The sequence below is a fragment of the Myxine glutinosa genome, chromosome 1, assembly GCF_964187855.1.
Source record: "Myxine glutinosa chromosome 1, kmMyxGlut1.1, whole genome shotgun sequence".
Lineage (NCBI taxonomy): Eukaryota > Metazoa > Chordata > Myxini > Myxiniformes > Myxinidae > Myxine > Myxine glutinosa.
Window position 1 is genome coordinate 307,889,158 of NC_136261.1, and position 26,440 is coordinate 307,915,597.

The 26,440-nt window shown below is 43.0% G+C and overlaps 1 protein-coding gene across 2 annotated transcripts in view; it reads left to right on the forward strand.

The window, feature by feature from the left end:
* Nucleotides 1-5,846: 5,846 nt before the first annotated feature.
* The window catches only part of LOC137439878 (protein SEC13 homolog), a 63,983-nt gene continuing 43,389 nt past the window's right edge, over nt 5,847-26,440 (forward strand). Inside the window, exon 1 of one of the 2 annotated variants that reach the window (XM_068136080.2) lies at nt 5,847-6,006. In XM_068136080.2, the coding sequence (XP_067992181.1) occupies nt 6,004-6,006 (3 nt within the window). In that variant the 5' untranslated portion in view covers nt 5,847-6,003. The remainder of the gene's footprint in view (nt 6,007-26,440) is intronic. The other variant, XM_068136089.2, reaches the window with a different exon arrangement.

Sequence of the window (26,440 nt, forward strand, 5' to 3'; positions counted from 1 at the left end):
CCCGACCTTCCCCTTTTTCCCCCATTAAATGTCGTGCCCAGGTTCACCGCATCTCACGTAGACAACTATAGGACATCTTGCTAGTTATTCTTAGTCTATGTCAGTTAAGGACTCGTTTCCATTAATTCTGACTCTTCGTTGCACCAGAATGTGATTGTATGGCACCAGTAGTAAGTTTAGGACCTCCCAATACCTCCCCACAACCTCATCTCCGCATCCTCCCATCATCTCATGGAACTACAACAACAACAACAACTACAACCACAGCGGGGGCGGGGCGGCGGCGGTGCGGGGAGTGGGCGTCCTCACTCCGGCTTGGTTAGCCGCCATTGCCCATGTGCTCCGACGGGGTTACCACGAAGGGGCTGACTGTCAGCTCCTCGTCAAGGGCGGAGCCCGGTAACCCCCCCGCACCCAATAAGAAGCGGCGGGCCGATTCCATCTGGGGCGGAGCTAACGAGCCGAGGGCATGTGACTCCCCGCTGGATATACGCAGCCACTTACCGGATGTGACGAGAGATGCGCCTCAGCTTACAGAGAAAAGGACGCCACCTCCAGCGCGACGATACCTCCCCGCATCTCTGGACCGGACCGGGTCGATTCTGCCCCTGAGCCAAGGTGCACCTTGAGCCATCGACTACCTGCCCCTCCTTGCCATCAATCCCTGTGTGAGTCAGTCTTGTCCCGTTTATCTGTGGTCTGTCGGGGCTAAGATAAGACCGTGTTTAAGTGCCCACCTTTCTATGCTGTACCTCTTGTCAGTGTAATCTAAACGTTCTGCAAACCCATATTATAACCTCCTCCGGAGGTCTTGAGAACTGTACCCCTGGTGTCGTGTCATTTAACCCAGCCGTTGTGTCCTTTCCTTCATTTATTTAGCATAGCGCGACTTAGTCAACGTTCGAGTGTAATCGGGTAACTTGTGCGAACACGGCGGCCATTCCGCTCGGCCCAGCATAACATCTCAATAAGTCGTGTCCGTAACAAAATATATATATATATATATATATTGTTGCGGATATGGGGACTATTTTTTTTGATTGTGTGCTGTATTATTATTATTATTATTGTTTATTCTGCGCCCCCCTACCTCCGGAGCTGTGTAAAGGTGAAAGGGCATCCCATAATTAGTCCACAAGCTTACACGTCAGCCAAATAATAGAATACCCCTGTTTGATAGTTATCTCTTATTCTGTGTTTTAGGGTAAGGCTGTGTCTCCCATTAATTGAAGTACTCCATTGCACCAGTGAAAGAGAATAGATCCCCTTTCATTCCCATCCCCAAAATCTCCATTTCCTTTTACATCCCCTCTCGTGATTGCCAACCCTCGATTGCCAATTACCTCCCCTCCAATAACCGCCATTGACCACGAGGCAGGGTCGGAGAAGAAAGGCGTGTCTCCACCTCGTCATAGAGGGGAAGAGGGGCGTGCCCGCCCGTCGTCATCAAGGGCGGAGCGAGAGGGTCGCGTGACCAACCAGGGCCGAGGTGAGCACACCGATGGGCGTGTCCTGAAGGCCGGCGGCTTGATCGCTGGAGGCGCTATAAAAGGCGCGCGCGCAAGTGGAGTGAGGGAGAGTGGGTCGTCAGTTGGTCGTCATTGGAGGGTCAGTGGTTGCGTTGGTCGCGGTAAGAAGTCAGTGGTGAGAAGTGGTGTCGTCGAGTGGTCAGTGGTTACGTTGGTTGCGTTGAGTTGTCGGTGGTGAGGAGACACCAGGGCCAAGAGAGAGAAGGTTCAAGGTCAATTACCAGCAGTTGCGCCAGAGACGGCAGACGTGCCCTGAGGTGAGCCAGAGAAGCAGCTTTGGCTCCACAAGCAGCGTTGACTCCACCAGGCAGCTTCAACCCGTTACCCCGCGGGGACCAGATAGCGGTGGCATCGGTGGCCGTCGAGGTCCAGCCGACGTCCCGTGCGGGATCAAGCCCGAACCATCTGCCCCAGCTGAACCTTCCCATTCCTCCTTCCAGCATTCATTCCTTTCCTCCACCCTTCTTGTGTACGTGAGTTTGTTCTGTGTGTCTTGTCCCTGGGTATTAATTAAGCTTGTATAAGTTAATAATTGCGCTGTGTCTCTGATTCTTCTGTATATTATTTAATTATCTTTCCTTCTCCTTGGTTACTTTGAGCATGTAAATAGTAGGAATAAATTTAGTAGTATTTCCAACCTTTTTGTCTTCTTCTTCTTCTTCTCCACATCCCTGTCGCCTTTGTCTTTTCCCTATTGAATAGCTGCGGTGCGATCCGGCCAACGTTTGGGTGGAATCGGGTTCTAATCGGGGAATAACTGTTCGGTCGCGGAGCCTTCGCTCGGCAAAGTAACATCTAAACCGCGATCAGTAACAATATATATATATATATATATATATATATATATATATATATATATATATATATATATATATATATATATATATACATATATATATACTGTATATATATATATATATATATATATATATATATATATATATATATATATATATATATATATATACAGACTTGGCATTTAATATGGAATATTTTTTTTTCTTCACTTGGGTTTACTTTCTTAACTCAGTATATCAATCTGGTGAGTTTCTTTTACACTTTGGTGATTTATTTGTTAAAAGAACCATGTCACTGATTGTCGCAGCAAGAAGTCAACAACAGGATTATATCACAGGTGGCGTGGCAAAATGTACGGACAGGTGCATTTGATGATTGGCTTCACAGTCGGGTATACAAGGGTTGTTGCGTTCTGTATTAGTGGAAAACAACTGCTGCACGTCTCCAAAAGTTATTGCCGCTTCCTCTCGAGATGGTCCGTCAACTCGACAATGCTGTTTGTCATGGAGTGGTGGCTTTACGAAATTACGGCATGAAACAGCATGCTATTGCTCGGCAGTATGGCATCACTCATGGTCAGGTGTCAAAGATCCTGAAACGAAATGCTCAGAGGGGAGTCCCTACTCCAATACCGAGGCCAGGACGTCCCCACAGAACCACAAGGAGGGATGATCGCCAGTTGCACCGGTTAGTCCGCAATGGCCGTACCAAGTCAGCTAATCGGCTTGGGGCTGAGTGGCAGCAACTGGCAAATGTGCCTGTATCCAGAAGGCTATTCAACCAACGACTGGTTCAAGCAGACTATCGTGCCAGGCAAAGACAGCACAGGGGGACCACGAGGAAAAGACAAAGACAGCACATGGGGACCGCGAGGGAAAGACAAAAAACAGCACATGGGGACCGCGAGGGAAAGACAAAGACAGCACATGGGGACCGCGAGGGAAAGACAAAGACAGCACAAGGGGACCACGAGGGAAAGACAAAGACAGCACAGGGGGACCACGAGGGAAAGACAAAGACAGCACATGGGGACCGCGAGGGAAAGACAAAGACAGCACATGGGGACCGCACATGGGGACCGCGAGGGAAAGACAAAAACAGCACATGGGGACCGCGAGGGAAAGACAAAAACAGCACAGGGGGACCACGAGGGAAAGACAAAGACAGCACATGGGGACCGCGAGGGAAAGACAAAAACAGCACATGGGGACCGCGAGGGAAAGACAAAGACAGCACATGGGGACCGCGAGGGAAAGACAAAGACAGCACAGGGGGACCACGAGGGAAAGACAAAGACAGCACATGGGGACCACGAGGGAAAGACAAAAACAGCACATGGGGACCGCGAGGGAAAGACAAAGACAGCACATGGGGACCACGAGGGAAAGACAAAGACAGCACAGGGGGACCACGAGGGAAAGACAAAGACAGCACATGGGGACTGCGAGGGAAAGACAAAGACAGCACATGGGGACCGCGAGGGAAAGACAAAGACAGCACATGGGGACCGCGAGGGAAAGACAAAGACAGCACATGGGGACCGCGAGGGAAAGACAAAGACAGCACATGGGGACCGCGAGGGAAAGACAAAGACAGCACATGGGGACCGCGAGGGAAAGACAAAGACAGCACATGGGGACCGCGAGGGAAAGACAAAGACAGCACATGGGGACCGCGAGGGAAAGACAAAGACAGCACATGGGGACTGCGAGGGAAAGACAAAGACAGCACAGGGGGACCGCGAGGGAAAGACAAAGACAGTACAGGGGGACCGCGAGGGAAAGACAAAGACAGCACATGGGGACCGCGAGGGAAAGACAAAGACAGCACATGGGGACCGCGAGGGAAAGACAAACACAGCACATGGGGACCGCGAGGGAAAGACAAAGACAGCACATGGGGACCGCGAGGGAAAGACAAAGACAGCACATGGGGACCACGTGGGAAAGACAAAGACAGTACAGGGGGACCACGAGGGAAAGACAAAGACAGCACATGGGGACCGCGAGGGAAAGACAAAGACAGCACATGGGGACTGCGAGGGAAAGACAAAGACAGCACATGGGGACCGCACATGGGGACCGCGAGGGGAAGACAAAGACAGCACATGGGGACCGCGAGGGAAAGACCAAGACAGCACATGGGGACCGCGAGGGAAAGACAAAGACAGCACATGGGGACCGCGAGGGAAAGACAAAGACAGCACATGGGGACCGCGAGGGAAAGACAAAGACAGCACATGGGGACCGTGAGGGAAAGACAAAGACAGCACATGGGGACCGTGAGGGAAAGACAAAGACAGCACATGGGGACCGTGAGGGAAAGACAAAGACAGCACATGGGGACCGTGAGGGAAAGACAAAGACAGCACATGGGGACCGTGAGGGAAAGACAAAGACAGCACATGGGGACCACGAGGGAAAGACAAAGACAGTACAGATGGTCTTTTGGGTCTTCGGGGGCTTTTGGGTCTTCCTGGTCTTTTGGGTCTTCTGGGAGTTTTGGGTCTTCGGGGTGTTTTTGGGTCTTCAGGGTCTTTTGGATCCTCAGGGCCTTCAAGGGTGTTTTTGGTTTTTGAGGTGTTTCGTGTGTTCGGGGTGTTTGGTGTCTTCGGGGTCTTCAGGGTCTTTTGAGTCTTCAGGGGTCTTGGTGGTCTTAAGGGCCTTGGGGGAATTTAAAGGGTTTGACGGGTCTCAGCAGGCTAAACGTAATTAAGAGTTCACGGACTGTGTTTTGGGTGTTAATTTAATTTGAAGAAGAAGAACACGGTTTGGTTGCATATAAACAAACAAACAAACATAATTACATAACCATATACGTTTGCTCTATTGTAATAAGATACCTAACAGATGGTGTTAGTGTGTGATGGATTCATCGCATGACATCATTCAGCTGTTATCCACAAGGCATTGCAGCACGACAATACTGTATTGTGTTGTTTTCGACATATAAAAGTTGAGAGTTTACATTTTATTGAGGAACCATTGTATATATAATGTATATAATTTGTCATAATTAGGATAAAGGATTCTTAAACATTAGCATGACAATAAGAGTGACGATTACGGATTAGGCCTTGCAAATAGTGTTAGACAAAAAGGAAAGGCGTGGGCGCATGCATAATGTGTGGACTTTTAAATGGGAATATAAAAGGAGAGCGATGGGGAAAAAGGGAAAACAGGAAAAATCAATGTTCTGAGGGAACAGGAAGAATTGTAAAAAAAAGCAAACAGTAAGATTGACTGTGATTAACATAAATAGAAGGGGTGACGTGACGTGACGTGACGTGACGTGACGTGACGTGACGTGACGTGACGTGACGTGACGTGACGTGCTCTGGAACTTGTACTCATGGTGCTGGAATCTGTACTTTTGTATTACATCAAAATAATGTAAAACTATATTTTGAACAGACGTTTTATTACCGGTATATCATTATATAAAACGTTCGATTGCTGAATATATTACAAGCAAAACGTTGTAGTTTTGAAAATGAAATAGCGATTTGAAAGCACCCACACTCGAGCGCATAGCGTGCCCCTTTACGGCCGTCACGTGCCGTCGCGCGAATGGATGAGCTGAAGGAACTTTTTTAACGGAGTCAACAAAACGTGCTAACGTGTGATGCTCCGTGCGGCCGTTTACACCACCGTGCGTGAACTGTAACGTCTTCAGCATGGTAAGGAACGTGTTTTCCAGGGGCCTCGAGCGGAGGTGACTCGTCGAGTTAAAAATAAGAATAAAATAAAAAAATTGGGGAAAGTTCTGTGGAGCAGTAACTGTGCACGTGTTTTACCAAACTGTTTACACTTTATCTTTATGCGAAAGATTAAAGTTTTTTTTTTTTTTTTTTTTTTTTTTTTTTTTTGCTGTTTCGAGTAGATTTAGGATGGTAAATGCGCATGGCGATTACTTGTGAAGTACATGTTGCCTATTTCAGGAAAACTATAACTATTTAAAAAGTAAAATTTCTTTCTTGTGACGTACTCCTGCGTGCTGATGATAATGTCTGTTAAAGGTGTAACTATTGAAGACCACTCCGACCTAAAAGGCTTGTAGTGTAAACGATGTACCTGAAATGCTGACGTGATGAGCCTCTGCTTCACCCCAGGCAAACAACTCCAATCTAGCGGAAAAGGTGTTGTAGACTTTGGCTTTTCCTGCATGGGAAACTGCGGAGGATGTTTTCTTCATGGAAAACAATATATTGCCTCTGGGACGTCCACCAACCGAGGCGTCATGTGCTAACCCTTTCCTTTGTGATGTCCACCCACATTATCTGGGCTTTGTTCAACTCTATCTTTGAAGATCCTGAAGCATCTGTAGGTGCATCGTTTACACTAAGCCTTTAATGGCGTAAAGGTCATTGGTGTTTATATAAAAATTAATTATATGTTGACTTTGGTAACTTTGAAAAAATTGCTGGAATGAAAAAAAAAAAAAAAATGTTTTGCGTTTCATTATGACCACTTGTCTCTATATGCTCATGATGCTGGAATCTGTACTTGTACTCTGGAACTTGTACTCATGATGCTGGAATCTGTAATTGTACTCTGGAACTTGTACTCATGATGCTGGAATCTGTACTTGTACTCTGGAACTTGTACTCATGATGCTGGAATCTGTAATTGTCTTCTGGAACTTGTACTCATGATGCTGGAATCTGTAATTGTCTTCTGGAACTTGTACTCATGATGCTGGAATCTGTATTTGTACTCTGCAACTTGTACTCATGATGCTGGAATCTGTAATTGTCTTCTGGAACTTGTACTCATGATGCTGGAATCTGTACTTGTCTTCTGGAACTTGTACTCATGATGCTGGAATCTGAAACTTGTACTCATGATGCTGGAATCTGTACTTGCACTCTGCAACTTGTACTCATGATGCTGGAATCTGTAATTGTCTTCTGGAACTTGTACTCATGATGCTGGAATCTGAAACTTGTACTCATGATGCTGGAATCTGTACTTGCACTCTGCAACTTGTACTCATGATGCTGGAATCTGTACTTGTACTCTGCAACTTGTACTCATGATGCTGGAATCTGTACTTGTACTCTGCAACTTGTACTCATGATGCTGGAATCTGTACTTGTACTCTGCAACTTGTACTCATGATGCTGGAATCTGTAATTGTCTTCTGGAACTTGTACTCATGATGCTGGAATCTGAAACTTGTACTCATGATGCTGGAATCTGTAATTGTCTTCTGGAACTTGTACTCATGATGCTGGAATCTGTATTTGTACTCTGCAACTTGTACTCATGATGCTGGAATCTGTAATTGGCTTCTGGAACTTGTACTCATGATGCTGGAATCTGTACTTGTCTTCTGGAACTTGTACTCATGATGCTGGAATCTGCAACTTGTACTCATGATGCTGGAATCTGTACTTGTACTCTGCAACTTGTACTCATGATGCTGGAATCTGTAATTGTCTTCTGGAACTTGTACTCATAATGCTGGAATCTGTATTTGTACTCTGCAACTTGTACTCATGATGCTGGAATCTGTAATTGGCTTCTGGAACTTGTACTCATGATGCTGGAATCTGAAACTTGTACTCATGATGCTGGAATCTGAAACTTGTACTCATGATGCTGGAATCTGTACTTGTACTCTGGAACTTGTACTCATGATGCTGGAATCTGTATTTGTACTCTGGAACTTGTACTCATAATGCTGGAATCTGTATTTGTACTCTGCAACTTGTACTCATGATGCTGGAATCTGTAATTGGCTTCTGGAACTTGTACTCATGATGCTGGAATCTGTACTTGTCTTCTGGAACTTGTACTCATTATGCTGGAATCTGCAACTTGTACTCATGATGCTGGAATCTGTAATTGTCTTCTGAAACTTGTACTCATGATGCTGGAATCTGTAATTGTCTTCTGGAACGTGTACTCATGATGCTGGAATCTGTAATTGTCTTCTGAAACTTGTACTCATGATGCTGGAATCTGTACTTGTACTCTGGAACTTGTACTCATGATGCTGGAATCTGTATTTGTACTCTGCAACTTGTACTCATGATGCTGGAATCTGTAATTGGCTTCTGGAACTTGTACTCATGATGCTGGAATCTGTACTTGTCTTCTGGAACTTGTACTCATGATGCTGGAATCTGCAACTTGTACTCATTATGCTGGAATCTGTACTTGTACTCTGCAACTTGTACTCATTATGCTGGAATCTGTAATTGTCTTCTGGAACTTGTACTCATGATGCTGGAATCTGAAACTTGTACTCATGATGCTGGAATCTGTAATTGTCTTCTGGAATTTGTACTCATGATGCTGGAATCTGTAATTGTCTTCTGGAACTTGTACTCATGATGCTGGAATCTGTACTTGTACTCTGCAACTTGTACTCATGATGCTGGAATCTGTAATTGTCTTCTGCAACTTGTACTCATAATGCTGGACTATGTACTTGTACTCTGAAACTTGTACTCATGATGCTGGAATCTGTAATTGTCTTCTGGAACTTGTACTCATGATGCTGGAATCTGTACTTGTACTCTGTAACTTGTACTCATGATGCTGCAATCTGTAATTGTCTTCTGGAACTTGTACTCATGATGCTGGAATCTGTAATTGTCTTCTGCAACTTGTACTCATGATGCTGGAATCTGTATTTGTACTCTGCAACTTGTACTCATGATGCTGGAATCTGTATTTGTACTCTGCAACTTGTACTCATGATGCTGGAATCTGTAATTGTCTTCTGGAACTTGTACTCATGATGCTGGAATCTGTAATTGTCTTCTGCAACTTGTACTCATGATGCTGGAATCTGTATTTGTACTCTGCAACTTGTACTCATGATGCTGGAATCTGTACTTGTACTCTGCAACTTGTACTCATGATGCTGGAATCTGTAATTGTCTTCTGAAACTTGTACTCATGATGCTGGAATCTGTACTTGTACTCTGGAACTTGTACTCATGATGCTGGAATCTGTAATTGTCTTCTGGAACTTGTACTCATGATGCTGGAATCTGTATTTGTACTCTGTAACTTGTACTCATGATGCTGGAATCTGTATTTGTACTCTGCAACTTGTACTCATGATGCTGGAATCTGTATTTGTACTCTGGAACTTGTACTCATGATGCTGGAATCTGTACTTGTACTCTGAAACTTGTACTCATGATGCTGGAATCTGTACTTGTACTCTGTAACTTGTACTCATGATGCTGGAATCTTCTGTAACTTGTACTCATGATGCTGGAATCTGTACTTGTCTTCTGGAACTTGTACTCATGATGCTGGAATCTGTACTTGTACTCTGTAACTTGTACTCATGATGCTGGAATCTTCTGTAACTTGTACTCGTGATGCTGGAATCCCCAGTTCAAGTCGCTGTTACCCAGAGTATCCCGGGAAGGTGTGTGTGTGTGTGTGTGTGTGTGTGTGTGTGTGTGTGTGTGTGTGTGTGTGTGTGTGTGTGTGTGTGTGTGTGTGTGTGTGTGTGTGTGTGTGTGTGTGTGTGTGTGTGTGTGTGTGTGTGTGTGTGTGTGTGTGTGTGTGTGTGTGTGTGTGTGTGTGTGTGTGTGTGTGTGTGTGTGTGCTCTATTATGAGCATAAGCCCATGTAAAAAATAAATAAATAAAGTCTCACTGTCCTTGTCATTTGTGTTCAAGTCCATTGATATGTACCAATGTCTGTCCTGCATGTGATGGATGGATGTGATCGTCCACGAGCCTTTGGTCAATGTAAAGTAAATAAATTAAGTTATATGTCTTGTGTGTGTTTATCTACTGGTCCATATTCTCGTTTCGTCATGTTAGCAAATTTCCTGGAGTTGAAAGAGAAGCCATTCGTCGTGCCTCCTTCAATGTTGCACATGTAATGCTGAGAAGGATTTTGTACCTGACATGGAGATTGATAATCCTGACTGTAGTGCAATCAATGGCAGTCATAGAGACCCGGCAGGCATTTGGAAATTTGTTCCCCTTGTCAGTTATGTTAATGATATTGGTTTTGTTGTAAATTTAAACCTAAAACATGCATGGCATTAAAATGTACATCAAATAAATATATTTCCACTGTGGAGTATAATGTATTGGGGTAACGAGACAGAGAGGCAATCCTTTACAGTGATGTCTTCATGTCCTTCTGCATGCAATTGTCTTAGACACTGTCTAAATCGTTAGATATAGTATTTTACTAACTTTTGGTTCAGACACTGAATCTTGTGGTGAGCCAGTTGCTTTGAAACAACTTGACTTCTCTTCCTGAAGAGAAGGCCAGTTGTTTCAGAGCTTCTCTTCCCAAACGAAGGAACGCCTCAATCAACAAAGCCCACAGCAACAAGTGTGTCCACACTCAGGAGAACCAGAAAACATCTGGCCCAGCTCCAGTTTGAACTTTCAACCTTGTTTCCCTCCTCCAAACCTGGTGGCACCATGTTAGGTCTGTCTTCTGGAGTATGCTCCCCCTTCATCCCTTCCTTCACTTAAAATGTCACGACAGCTGACTCCTCTCGTGAGAAGGCCAAATGCCTCAATTCTATGTTTGCTTCCAAATATTATGCCCAAATTCCTCACTCTCTGTACCTACCTTTCCCAGTCACACTCAACTGTCCTTGGACTCTGTGTATTTTGCAGTTGGTGACGCTTGGCTCTCATTCTGCAACTGGACTGCATGGCATCAGTTCACGTGCCATAAAAACATCATCTGCTGCTCTTGTACTTCCTTTTTCTGCTCTTTTCACCCTATCATTTGCCCCAGGTCATCTTCAATCTGCTTGGAAGTCGGCCAACATTACTGCATTACATAAAAGGTGCAAAAACGGATTCCCTAAACGACAGACCAATTGGGTTACTTCCAATCAGCAAGGTCATGTAATATATCATCGCAGTTCACATAAAATCATTCCTTTTCTCAAACGGCCTCATCTCAGATCATCAGTTTGGATTTAGACCAGGTCACTCTACCTTGGACATGCTGCTTCTACAATGGCTAGAAGCCTTCATTATCAGACATGAGATCGGGGCCGTATCTCTCGACACGCCTTGAACTTTCGATACAGTTTGGCGCCCCACCTTGTCTCCAAACTGTCCAAGATTACGGATTTCCTCTACTCTCGTAGCCAACATGTGACTGAATGGAATCCTTACATCTCCTCTCCCTCAAGACTGGAGTGCCCCAAGGCAGTATTCTGGTCCCAGTCATATTCCCAATCTTCATCGATCTTTCTGACTCTGAAAGATAGATACTCTAGCTCTCTGCTGATGACTCTACTCCCTGCAGTGACATATCTTATCCTTCATATAGGCAGACAGCCTTCAGATAGGCAGGCAGCAGCCTCTTCCCTCTCTTCAGACCTTGATAGAATAACAAGTTGCTCAAATGCTTGGAATATTGTCTTTCAATCCTGAGAAAACTCTCTCTGCTTCTCTCTTCTTCTCTCTGCCTCTCTCTTCTCTCTCTCTCTCTCTCTCTCTATCTCTCTCTCTCTCTCTCTCTCTCTTTCTCTCTCTCTCTCTCTCTCTCTCTCTCTCTCTCTCTCTCTCTCCCCCTCTCTTTCTTTTTCTTTTTCTTTTTCTTTTTTCTCTCTTTCTCTCTCTCTCTCTGGCAAACCCTCACATCTATCTTTATTAACCATTCTCTTGAAGAATTTGAGACACTCAATCTCCTGGGGTGAGCTCCCATGATCTTTCTTGAGCAAACCACATTTCAGGTTGGCTTCCAAAGCCAGCCTCCGAATGAGCGTCCATCATGCAAAGTCCTGCCTTGGCACAGCTGAACTCTTGTTCACTTTACCGTACTTATTCTTTTGAACTGAACTCTTATTCTTATACCTCCTATTCACAGATTTGGTGAGTCTTAGGTTCCTATTAGGATTAGAACACTTTTCTTTTCTTATCTTAGAACTCTTTCATGGGCCTTCATCTGCAATTTTATGGAGTACTGTTCTCCTCTCTAGGCTGGTGCCCCTCCTCTGTCAATATTTGCCCCTGCCTCACACCTTGCTCAGCTTGACACCTTGAAAACCAAGGCCTTCAAGATCATCAGAATCTCCTGCGGTGAAGCTGAGTCTATGGGCCTATCACTTCGCCATCAAAGACAGTTCATTGGTGTCTGTCTTTCACCGGCTCTTTGTGGCGTTACACCCTATGCTTTTTTTCGTTATTTGCTCTTCCTTCCCCAGCCCCCTCCCTCACAAATGTTCCTGCATAGTGTAACCAGTCCACCAGCAACCACCTGCTAGTGAAACTCCCAAAATCCAGAATCACTGCTCGCCTCCCTTATTCTTTCTCCCTCACCTATGGAACCATCTTCTACATTCTCTTCCATTTCATTCTGATTCTTCCATCCAGGTCCTCAAGTCTGTTGTTCACCACAATTTCAGATACATCCTAAACAATGATCTTTTCTACCCCGTGTTAAATTTCCTCTACCCCTACGCCCACCTCCTTCCAAACTCCCAGTTTTTCTTTCCTGAGTTTGCTTCTGTATACTTCTTGTCCATCTCTTGTGTCCTCCCCTAAACCTCATTCTTACCCGCATCCCATGTTTGTCCATCAGTCTATTTTCTCCATCGGCCCACTGTTGGCACTTCCCCTTTCTTTCTGCTATTCCTTTTGTTCTGGTGCGTCCTGATTAGTTCTGTGTTCTAGCTTTTCCATGAGCCTTGACCTTGTATAAAACCAAAAAGAACAAGCACTGTTGTTGACAATTTACAAATATCCTCTGATGTGGTGATCCATTTGTGGTTAGTGCTGGGAATTTTCACGGGAAAGGTTGCACTTTGGAAATCAGTAAAACCTGACCCAAAATATTTATGAAGACTTTCACTATTTCAATTTTTTTTGCACATATGCATCCTTACATTGTGGCAATCTGCATGCAAAATTTCATTCCAAAATATCCAGCCATTTTTATTTTATGAACAGTTATGTGTGTAATTTTCACATTTGGATTCTCATTCAAGTTTTGGTAAATTCCATTAGCATGGGAAAAAAATAAGACACTTCCACATAGCAGCAACGTTGAACTATGTCTGGAGAATGTGCATGCCAAATTTCAGCTAGATCAGTCAAGTAGTTTTTATGTGACACTACACTTGTAGAAAATTAGTGCTTTTCCGTTAAATAATTTTTTTAATGTCCTTTCCTGAACACTGCTTATCTAAAATAAATGAAAGTGGTGTCATGCCATGTATTACCTTCTATGATTAAGTTCTAATGATGAATGTTTCAGCATATGCTTGTAGGCAGTGAATGTGTAGAAATAGAAATATTACAGCCAGGGGATCACAATTTTTCAAAATTTCTAAATTCCGTCAGTTCCGTAAAATTTTATCTAATTTCTAATTTCCGTAAAATTCCTAAAAGGTCTAAATTTTCCGTTAAAAAGTGTCCTTTCCTGAACAAGCAATTATTTCCCACAAGCAAAGTGATAAGCTCCCATAAGCCCACTGGTTGCAGGTATGATGATGAGCTTGTTAACATAAATACCCCAAAAAAAATTCAAACTGTCATTTATCCTGCATTTTTCACATATTGCTGTTAAATCTGGGATGTCCTTTACTGAACGCAAAATTTTAACGATATGAAAAATTATATTTCAGATGTGTTTAACCAATAAAAATCACATCTGCTTATTCACAAAAGTTTTCTTTGAAAACCAATTGACCATTTGAAATGAAACATAGATGTAAATTAACAAGGGAAGGAGAAGTGGGCAAATAATATAAATGCCAATTTCACAGAGTGGTAAGTCCAATTATAAAATGGGCATATTGTAGATCTTCCTCCTGAAATAATATTGTTTTCCCAACAATAGACACAGAATGAATTTAAATCTTAATTCTTGCATTACCAACAAATATTAGAAATCTATTTGTTTGAAACAAAATGTTCAGGAAAGGACAATTTTTAATATGATTATCATGTTAATATCTTCAGCAAGACGAAATTCATACATGAACACACAAAATGCATAGATATGTAGGCCTATAAGAACTAATTAGATTGTTGTGTGTGTGTCAGGCTTATAATACCTTAGTAGCTCTAAAGAAACATGTTTGCCACATGTATACGGTACCAAAATGAAGTGATGGCAGACTTGAAATGAAATCTTTTTCTATAATGTGCATGTATGCATGGCTCAGATAGTGGGTACACTTTACTATGCTTGCATGAATTCCCCCAGAAAATAAAAATGAGGTGCCTAGATACAAAACTAATTGTCAGATGTGAAGGCAGACACCTTGGTGGACCTGTAGAAACCAGCAATACAAATGATTTTAATTATGATTTTTATAATACTAGGGCATGCCCGTACTATATATATATCTAAAATTATATCCCCCCCCTCTACGTCAAAAAATGGCCTTTATAATAAAAAGAAATGTTACATTTGTGCTCTTTAAAATGTTTTTCTCATTGCATGTGTCGTTCCTGTTGATTATTTTCAATGTAGTTACTCTTAAAATAAAACTGGATGTCACTACTATGTGTTGATCATGTTTTGTGTTCAACAGTCAAGTTTCCAATGCGTTGTAGGTCCGCCAGAAAAACAAGATTCGCACATAACGCTTGGTGTCCGTTGCAACAGAGAAAATGGGGGAGCCAAGGCTGATATTGTTTCCTTAAATTTCCATCCCAAATATGGCCTTATTTATTGAAAATAAGTGGGAAAACAAGAAGAGAAAAAGAGGAGGTCAATGTTGTGATCGGAAAATAAAAAATCTGGACAAATAAAATTCTTCGCAATTTTTGTGTCAGCCCCGTCACGTGCGTATCACTCTCTCCTCATCCGAACGATAGATCGCAGTCTTCGGAAAATCATGCTTGTTTACCAAGTTTCCTGCTCGGTGAAAACAATAAGACCACACACGCGCGCTTGCAAACGATCATTCTCCGGCAAGCTCAGCATTCGTCTGCGTGTCTGTGTCTCCTCACTAGCGTGATGTGCGAATCCGAGTTTACAATTTTGACTCGCGGAGCTCGCCGTCGTCCGATCATTCTTCACTTTAACCAGTATTTGAATGTTTTCAGTTGAATAAATACCTGCAAGGTAAGAAGTATGAATCTACTTTATTACCGAAAGGAAAGTTTTGTTAAAACTCTAAAGAAATTGCATGAAATTTTACGATATATTGTGCAGAAGTTCATGGCTTTTCTGTTTAATTTTCCTCATGCCTATCTTGGTTGGCTCGTGCTGACGCATGTTACGCACCATTGTGAAGATCAACATCGTCCCGATATTGTTCTCTCCTGAGTTTCTCTCATGAAGTACTGCTTTTCATTTGGTGAGGCAAAAATAATTTGTCTCCATGAATAAAAATGTGTGTTTAGGTAAATTTAAGCTATCATATTCGGCACGTCACGCTGACACCGAAGTTGTAATACCACACATAACTTGGACACGCATCCTGCGATGTCCACGTTATGTGCCGAATGGCTTTCATTTCTATCGGTGAATCTCGAGTAAATGATCAGAATTTGTCCACATTTATTGATTTACGATCACTGTTCATCACAATTTTTTTTTTTTTTTTTCAGATACTGAATCGAGGCTTGTGAAAGAGCTAACATTTATTTCACAAACAAATCAACCAGACAAACAAAATATATAAAAAGAGGGAGCGGAAGACAAGATGGGGAGAGAAGGGGAAGCACACAAACACAACATTTGAGAGCAGGGAGATGTGTGGGAGGGAGAGGGCTTGGGGGGAGGAGGCGTGGGAAGGGGGGGGGGGGGGCGGGTGGGAGAAGTATAAAACACAAGGACACCAAGGACTTCCAGGGCAGAAGTTGGTATTTCAAAAAAGTGGATTTGGGGTGAAATTAGCGGGGGTAGAAAAGATCAAGGTTTTGGATGGGGGAAGATAAGAGATGGTGGTGAACAGCTGTTTTAAAGACCTGGAGGGTGGAGTGGGATTGAAGAGAGTGAGGGAGTTTGTTCCAGAGGCACGAGAAAAGAGGAATGAAGGAGTGAACGTGAGCAGAGAGTCTTGAGTTTGGCAGTTTAACCATAAGAGGGTTGCAGGCAGATCTTGTGCGACCTGTAGGAATATTTGCGGGACAGAGCCCAGAGAGAGCTGGGGGGGGAGGGGAGTAGAAGATGGAAAGACCACCAACCTGCCTGCGGTGAGTGAGTGAAAGGCCCCTGGAGTTAGCTTCATCGCGGGAGACAAACAGATAAAGAGTACAAAGGATATAAAATAGACATGTTAAGATGGTTAAATGCAACAGACTGCAACTTGGTAAAGTTGTTTGGTAGAGTTGTTTCAACACCATATGTGAGGATAAGGTACTGTTATTAATATCTAGCTCATGGTGATGTTGAAATTGGTCATATTAGCCAAAGAATTTCAATTGGGTTAAAGTGTAACATTACAACATCAAGTTTGGTGTCCGAGTTATGTGCACGTCCTCGACACATCTTTTCATGCTTCTGGAAATATATTGACTTTTTAGGGTCCATTAAAATACTTCCAAATGTGTGTGTATTCTCCTATGTCTTTCTAACAATTTTACACTCATTTTGCTGAACACTTTTTTTTTCTTTTTCTAAGTATGCATATTGTGTGGTGTTGGCCCATGCTGGTGATATGCACATAACAGTGTCCAAATTTCATTTGCCCAAAATTTTGTGACTGAAGCAAATTTGCTAAAATATTTGTTGAGCATGATGCCCATAGTGATCAAGATTGAGCTTCATATGACATTTAAAAAAAACAACACACACACACTGCAAATAACCGATTAAAGTGGACACCGAGTTATGTGCATATCAAGATAAGCCTGTATCGAGTGTGTTGTATGTCTTCGCTAATAATTTTTTAACCGAACATGCTGCAGGTCTGAAATTCTAGATTTAGATACTTAAATACACTTACATTAACATAATAGGTTGCATTTTATATTCCCTTGAACAACATATTTTGCCCTTAATGTAACAATGGGTGTACCCACTATCTGAGCCATGCTCATGTACATGTATGAAATCTGTGGTGATAGTTTCAATACCTTTTCTATCTCCCACTTTTTCTTTGCATTAACTTTTCAAAATTATGTGTTAAAAAATGTCCTCTCCTGAACAAGTTTTAACCCTCCCAAGACTGAGTCAGAAATCCTGAATTGTTTGACTGTAATTACAAATTACCATTTACTGTTTTTCTCGGCACTTACTATGCATGCACATGAATGTGACATGGCTTTCTAAACATGCAGTGACAGAAAGTGTAAATGGAACAGTCAAAGTTTATTGATGTATAAAATGAGAACTACCTATGCAGGCACTGACGCCGTGCCTATTGGTATGATAGAGGTTTCAAAAGTGTTTTTTAGATCAGTTGGTTGGTGACATCATTATATGTGTATGTACTCTAAGTTCTTGGACAGTATTTCCATTTTAGAAAAACTGAATTAACAAGATTAATATAATGTCCTTTCCTGAACAAAATGTAACTTCTACTAAGACTGAATGAGAAATCCATACTTGTTTGACTGCAATGAAAACTTATCATTGACTGTTTGTTTTTTCCAGACTTTTTTGTGCATCCACATTAATGTGAAACGGCTTTCTTAACATTAGGTAGTGAAACGAAGTGTTAAAGTAACAGTCAAAGTTTATTGATGTTAAAATGAGAACGACACATGTATGCAGGCACTGACACCGTGCCAATTAGTATAATGTAGGTTTCCAAAGTGTTTTTAGATCAGTTAGTTAGTGACATCATTTTCCATGTATTTTCTCTTTACTTCTTAGGCAGTATTTCTATTTTAGAAAGTTAAATGAAAAATATTTCATGTTGTTAAAAAATTGTCCTTTCCTGAACGAATTTTCAGTTTAGGAAAGACATCTTCATGTGTTTGTAATTTTTAGAGAAGAAACGTTTGCCTTTTGGAAATGGTTCCATGAAATTATGCAGTATCTGTAGCATCCATCAAAGTACAAAGGCTTGAAGAAACTGTTCTATTTTTCAATTGATCAGGAACTTAAGTCGGTCACCTTGTGTGTACTAGAGTTAAAATCTGCATTTTAGAAGAAAATTTTCACTGTAAAAGAATTTCCTGAAATTCATTTGGTGATTTTCAATCAGAATATATCGCACTCTTTCTATTAGAACCATTAAAAAAAATCTTTGGCATATTTTACTTTGCAAATGTTGAAAAAAATGCATTTAAGAGCCTTTCCTCTTGTTATGGCATTCCAACATTAAAGTGGCCATTTTTGTGAATGAAAATATGTAACAGCCTCCATTCAGTTGTTTTCTGATGTGTGAAAGTCTGTAGTTTGATGGAAAACTCATTTTAATTATGGAGCATTCCTTTCAATTTTTGACCCTTTTGAGAATTTTAGTGCAACCTTTCCCGTAATGAAAATGCCCTGCTGGAAAACAATTTGAACTAGAACGGCACTAGGTAGAGCGTATACTTCCGCCAGGCTGAACAGTTTACATTTCATAGCCCACTGATAGGCCGGATCTGCATCTAGACCTCCAAAATCGAATTGGCTTGTTCTTGTCACCTACCAAGTTTTGTCATAACCCATCCAGAAAGTTATCCAGAGATATCGTGTTTTTTGTCGTTTTGGGCCGAACTCTCAATGGTGAATAATCAATTTTTAAAAAATGATAGTGTCCGGATCTGGATCTTCACCATAATCTAATAATTTTGTCCTTGTCACACTCTCAACCTGTCCACCAAGTTTCATCCAAATCTGTCCATAATGTGTTGAGGTATCCTGCTCGCAAACAGGGGTGAAAACATTACCTTCGTCCACCTGCAGTGGCAGAGTTAACAAGTGAATCCACTTGGATTCCGCCCAGGTTGGCACATGGAAATTATGATGTAGCATAATTATCATCTCGGGTCAAGATTTGAAATTATGCCATGGTTTTTGTAAAATTGCTACTAGTATTCACATTATGTACTTTCACCAAAACATACATCATCATAGAAACATACATAGAATTTGGGTCCTCTGGGTCATTTGGGTCCTCTGGGTCATTTGGGTCCTCTGGGTCATTTGGGTCCTCTGGGTCATTTGGGTCCTCTGGGTCATTTGGGTCCTCTGGGTCATTTGGGTCCTCTGGGTCATTTGGGTCCTCTGGGTCATTTGGGTCCTCTGGGTCATTTGGGTCCTCTGGGTCATTTGGGTCCTCTGGGTCATTTGGGTCCTCTGGGTCATTTGGGTCCTCTGGGTCATTTGGGTCCTCTGGGTCATTTGGGTCCTTTGGGTCCTCTGGGTCATTTGGGTCCTCTGGGTCATTTGGGTCCTCTGGGTCATTTGGGTCCTCTGGGTCATTTGGGTCCTCTGGGTCATTTGGGTCCTCTGGGTCATTTGGGTCCTCTGGGTCATTTGGGTCCTCTGGGTCATTTGGGTCCTCTGGGTCATTTGGGTCCTCTGGGTCATTTGGGTCCTCTGGGTCATTTGGGTCCTCTGGGTCATTTGGGTCCTCTGGGTCATTTGGGGCCTCTGGGTCATTTGGGTCCTCTGGGTCCTCTGGGTCATTTGGGTCCTCTGGGTCCTCTGGGTCCTCTGGGTCATTTGGGTCCTCTGGGTCCTCTGGGTCCTCTGGGTCATTTGGGTCATTTGGGTCCTCTGGGTCATTTGGGTCCTCTGGGTCATTTGGGTCCTCTGGGTCATTTGGGTCCTCTGGGTCCTCTGGGTCATTTGGGTCCTCTGGGTCATTTGGGTCCTCTGGGTCATTTGGGTCCTCTGGGTCATTTGGGTCCTCTGGGTCATTTGGGTCCTCTGGGTCATTTGGGTCCTCTGGGTCATTTGGGTCATTTGGGTCCTCTGGGTCCTCTGGGTCATTTGGGTCCTCTGGGTCATTTGGGTCATTTGGGTCATTTGGGTCCTCTGGGTCATTTGGGTCCTCTGGGTCATTTGGGTCCTCTGGGTCATTTGGGTCCTATATTCCTATCCTATAACATATATATCCTATAACCTATCCTATATATATCCTATATCATATAACATATATCCTATATATCCTATAACATAACATATAACAAATATATCCTATATTATGTACTAGCGAGCGGCCGCGTACCAGCCAAAGGGGTAGCCCATGGTTAGCCTAAATATAGATTTGATGACGTCATGTTTACACATCTGAGCGACAGAAACTGGCTACACATCTGAGCGACAGAAACGGAGCTTCACTTTTGGAGAGACAGAAATTCCCAGGCAAACGCTATAACGCACCAGGTTTACAACCTGTGCGTTAATAAAGTGAACTGAATTTTCTAAAAACAGCAAGACATTTATCAGAAATGGAGGTCAGTTTATTAATTTGTTTTTAATGCATACAGCTATTTGATGCTCATGGTCGTGCTTGCACATATATCATAAAGGACATTTAGACAGCAGTGCACATTTACATGAATTATAAGGATATTGGAAGACAACGGACAGATCAACACAGTATTTTGACCTGGGATTCAAGCTTCATGAGCTATGTGCCCACAAAAAAATGTGTAACAGACCAACCAAAGATGTATACTGGTTTATTTTTCATTGAGGGGGTGGTTTGCCCTGTCCCCCCCCTCCCCCTCCTTTCTCCTTAAACTCAACCGCATTGGATTTGGCCCAAATCTTTACGTCATTGCTTTTTCACTGTTCCAGTAAATGAAAGTTCTAAAACAAAAAAAAAAAACTGCACAAAGTGCTCACGATGGTAACTTATTACCCCTGTACATCAATTGTGTTGACCTTTATTCAGTGTTTAAGCCTTTTATCATCCTTGCATGATGGTTTTGTGTTGGTCTGGTTTCAATGTTGGTATTTGTCACTCTTTGAATTGATGGGGAGATAGTGGGATGCCTAGCACATAAGCTGGGAGGTGAAAGTTTTTATTAAGTTTTTTTGTTGTTGTTTTTTTGGGGGTGTTTTTTGCAACAGTTGGATTTTTATGACGTTCTGTAGTTGTGCTTCTGCTATTTATTTGACCCTCTTTTCACCTTGTACAGTTCTGCTTGAGCACTTGATAAACACTCAGCTTAACAGATGTTCCACAAATGGTGTTTGCGAATAGCAACAATAAATCATCAACTAGTTGTTTATTTATAGGCTATTGTATGGTTATTTTACAATATCAGCTTTTAGGGTTTGGTTTCATCAGTGATGTAAGACTAATGAAAGAACCTGTACACTTTATTACATGGATTACAAAGACATGTCTCTGTGTAAATCACAAGGTCATCAGGAGATGATGAACACACTATTGTACAGGGCCTTCAGAAAGTGTTCACACGTCCTGACTTTTTCAGAAATTTTTTACCAAATAATTAAAAATGAAAAGCTGAAATATCTAATTTATATAAGTCCTCTGCTCCCTGAGTCAATACTTAGTAGAACCACCTTTGGCAGTGATTACAGCGTCGAGCCTTCCTGGTTATGTCTATCAACTTTGCACATCTGGAGTTGGTGAGCTTCTCCCAGTCTTCCTTGTAGATGTGCTCAAGTTCTGTCAAATTTGATGGGGAACATTGATGAACAGCAATTTTCACGTCTTTCCTGAGATTTGCAATGGGGTTCAATTCCGGGCTTTGGCTGGGCCACTCGAGGACTTTCACATTCTTGTTCTGAAGCCATTCCAGTGTTGCTTTGGCTCTGTGCTTGGGGTCATTGTCCTGTTGGAACGTAAATCTTTGCTGCAGTCTACGGTCTTTTGCACTTTGAAGCAGGTTTTCATCAAGGATTTGCCTGTATTTGACTCCAATAATTATTGTTCCCTCTATCCTTGCATGTCTCGCAGTCCATGTTGCTGACTAGCAACCCCAAAGCATGATGCTACCATGCTTCACGGTAGGGATGTTTTTAGATGGGTGATTAGCTGTGTTTGGTTTCCGTCGGACGTTGGGCTTTGCGATCCGGCCAAAGAGTTAAATTTTCATCATCAGACCACAGAATCTTTTGCCTCATGCTCTGTCCTTCACATGCCTTTTTGCAAACTCCATGCATGCTGTCATGTCTTTTTCAGAGGATTGGCTTCTGTCTGTCAATTCTCCTAAAAGCCTAGATTTGTGAAGTGCTGCAGAGACTGTTGTCTTTCTGGCTGGTTGTCTCATCTCAGCTAAGGAACTCTAGTTCTGTTAGTGGTCATTGGGTTCTTGGTCACCTCCCTGACCAAGGTCCTTCTTGGTCGGACGGCCAATTCTTGGAAGAGTCTGGGTAGTTCCATATTCTTTCCATTTCCTAATGATGGAGATCACTGTGCTCTTGGGAATTTTCAACACCAGAAATTGTTTTACGCCCTTCCCCAGATCTATGCCTCCTCACAATTATGAGTTATACGTACAGTTCCTTGGACTTCATGGTGGAGTTTCTGCTCTGATCTGCACTGTCAACTGTGGGACATTTTAGAGAAAGGTGTGTTTCTTTCTAAATCATGTCCAATCAATTGAATTGGCCACACTTGGACTCAAATCGAGTTGTAGAGACAACTTCCCTGAAAATGTCTGCTGCTCTTCTTTTGCTCCAATCGGCTCATCTGATCATGTGCTTGTCAAAGTGGACATCTCTCTGACCATTCTCAGAGAGCCTCCTCAGCGTCGACGAGTCTGGCATTTCACTCAGGCCAACTGGCACGGTCTTCAAGCAGCCATCAATCATCTGGACTGGTCTCCCATCTCTACCGCCTCTGACATCAACTCATCCTGGGAATTCTTTCAAAGTAAATTGCTCTCTCTCATGCACAGATTTATACCATCTCGTCTTCAGTTGTCATACCCTTCCTCCCGTCCATGGTACACGGAATCTTGTGGTGAGGCTGTTGCCCTGAAACAACTTGCTTTCGTCTCCTGGAAAGCAAATCCAACGGAAGGAAATCTCATTTCCTTTCACAAAGCCCGAAACAAGTGTGTGTCCACCCTCAGGAGAGCCAGGAAACAATATCTCAGCATTCTCAAGACCGAACTCTCTTATCTGTCTCCCTCTTCCAAATCCTGGTGGCGTCTGGTCAAATCTGTTTCTGGTGTTTGTTCCCCCTCCATCCCCTCCCTCACCTCAAACGGCTTAACGGCTGACTCCGCACGTGAAAAAGCTGAATGCCTCAACTCTGTGTTTGCCTCTAAATCTTGTGTCCCAAACCCATCCCTCTCTGTACCCACCGTACCCAGTCGTACCCAGCTGCTCCTGGACTCTGTGTCCTTTCCTCCTGACAAGGTGGAAAAGTTTCTGTCAACCCTCGACTCTGATTCTGCAACTGGTCCTGACGGCATCAGCCCACGGGTCCTAAAATCATGTTCTTCTGCTCTTTCACTCCCTCTTTCTGTTCTCTTCACCCTCTCTTTTGCTCAAGGTCATCTGCCATCTGCTTGGAAATCAGCCAACATCACCGCTTTGCACAAAAAAGGTGCAAAAACAGATCCCAGCAACTACAGACCAATCAGCCTTCTCCCAATTATCAGCAAAGTCATGGAATCCATCATTGCTTCAGATATTAAATCTTTCCTCTTCTCCAATGGCTTGATCTCTGATCATCAATTTGGTTTCAGACCTGGTCACTCTACTCTGGACATGCTGCTTCTGCTTTCTCAACAATGGATGGAGGTCCTCAACGCCAAACAGGAAATTAGAGCTGTCTCCCTTGACATTTCACGTGCCTTCGATACGGTCTGGCACCCTGCTCTGCTCTCCAAACTCTCCTCCTTTGGTATCCATGGAAATCTCCACGCATGGCTGGCGGACTTCCTCTCTGGTCGGAGTCAACGTGTGGCCCTGAATGGGTTTCTCTCATCTCCTCTTCCTGTTCAGGCTGGAGTTCCCCAAGGTAGTGTTCTGGGCCCTGTGCTTTTTCTGGTCTTCATCAATGATCTCTCTGACTCTCTTGAAAATCCTCTCTATCTCTTTGCTGACGACTCTACTCTCTGTCGCTCCATTCCTCATCCCTCAGATCGGCAGTCTGCAGCCTCCTCACTCTCTGCAGACCTGGACAAAATCACAGACTGGTCAAACAAGTGGAACATGTCTTTCAATCCTGACAAATCTCACACTCTTACAATGTCTCTCCGAAAGGACCGACTGGACAACCCTCCCATTTACTTTCTCAACAATCCTCTCCAAGAAGTTCTGTCGCTCAAGCTTTTGGGTCTCACTATCTGCCATGATCTTTCTTGGGAAAACCACATTTCCAAGCTGGCCTCCAAAGCCAGTCGCCGACTGGGCATCCTCCGTCGTGCAAAGTCCTTCCTTGGCACACCTGAGCTCCTCACCACATACAAGGCTTTCATCCGCAGCTCAATGGAATACTGTTCCCCCCTCTGGGCTGGTGCTCCTGCCTCACACCTTGCTCGGCTTCACGCTGTTGAGGCCAAAGCTTTCAGAATCATTGGAATCTCCTGCGATGTAGTCAACGCCGAGGGCCTTTCACTCACTCACTCACCGCAGGCAGGTTGGTGGTCTTTCTGTCTTCTACCGACTCCTCTCCGGCCTTGCTCCCCCAGCTCTCTCTGTGCTCTGTCCCCCCAATATTCCTTCAGGTCGCACAAGATCTGCCTGCAACCCTCTTCTGGTTAAACTGCCAAAGTCTAGGCTCTCTGCTCACCTTCACTCTTTCATTCCCCTTTTCTCCCGCCTCTGGAACAAACTCCCCCACTCCCTTCAATCCCACTCCTCCCTCCAGGTCTTTAAAACAGCTGTTCACCACCATCTCTTATCGTCCCCCATCGAAAACCTTGATCTTTTCTACCCCCGGTAATTCACCCCAGAGTCCTTGCAGTGTTCATATGTTTTAATCCTCTCCCACCTCCCCCCAAGTCCTCCCGATGTCCCTGCTCTCAAATGTTGTGTTTGTGTCCTTCCCCCTCTTCCCCCTCTCTTTTGTGTCCTTCCCCCTCTCTCCCCATCTTGGCTGCCGCTCCCCTTGTTTTTTGTGTTTTGTGTGTCGGTTTGTCTTTTTGTGTGATTAATGTTAGCTCTTTCACGAGCCTCGATCTTGTATCCAAAAAAAAAAAAAAAAAAAAAAAATCAAGGATGATCAAAGCTGTGTGTGTGTGTGTGTGTGTGTGTGTGTGTGTGTGTGTGTGTGTGTGTGTGTGTGTGTGTGTGTGTGTGTGTGTGTTTTGGCCAAAAATTTTTTTGCACAAGTATGTTGATCACTCCAGTTTGTTTGTTTGTGTGTGTGTTTGTCTGTCCGCTCACTTATACTTGCCCTCAGGTCACAATTTTAAACCGATCTTCACCAAATGGTAGGTTGCGGTCCGACAAAATCCTATATATTTTTGAGGTCAAAAGGTCAACATATACCAAAGGTCAAGCACTTTTTTTTTCGAATCTCTGAAATCCTCAATTTCCATCTGATTGACTTGAAATTTGAAAAGGATTTACATATCGGCTAACTGAATTCAACCACCAACTATTTTTGAAATCAGCATAGGCCAAAACCTCAACATAGGCCAAAGGTCAACAACCATTTCAAATTTCTAAAATCCTCAATTTTCATTCGATTGACTTGAAATCTGAATGAGATTTTCATATCAGCGAACTGAATTCAACCACCAACTATTTTTGAGGTCAACATTGGCCAAATTTCTAAAATTGTCAATTTTCATCAGATTAACTTAAACTTTGAAGACTATTTGCATATCAAGTCACTCAATTCAACCACCAATTATTTTTGAGGTCAAAAGGATGCTCTACTGAGTGCCATTGTACTTTGTTCTCTTTTGCCAAGTGTTGCTCTATGAGTGATTTTTTCATTTATTTATTGAATAGATTTGCAAATTACGCATGATGTTCAAATCTTATTTTGCATCTACTTTGGAAATGATTCTTAGAATCCTTGTCAGTGTTTCTTTAAACGAGTTGAATGGCACTTTTACTTGGGGCAGGTGCCGTGTTTTATTTAATTTTCAAATTCCGTGGCATCATCCTCATTTGATGCCTTTAGTGGTTATCAGTATTTCATTTCATTTTATTTTTGTTCCTTCTGTGCTAAAAGGCCAGTACACATTACCCTCTCCTTAGTTATAAGACAGCTGGAAACATGAAACCAGCTCGTGTCATGTCTTACTAGAAAGTCGTATCTTGTTTCTGATCGAATCCTGGCAGGCAGAATGTTTGCTTTCTACTACCCAAGCCAAGACAGGAAATGTGGATACAGGCAGGCAGAGATATATTGGTCACTATTGT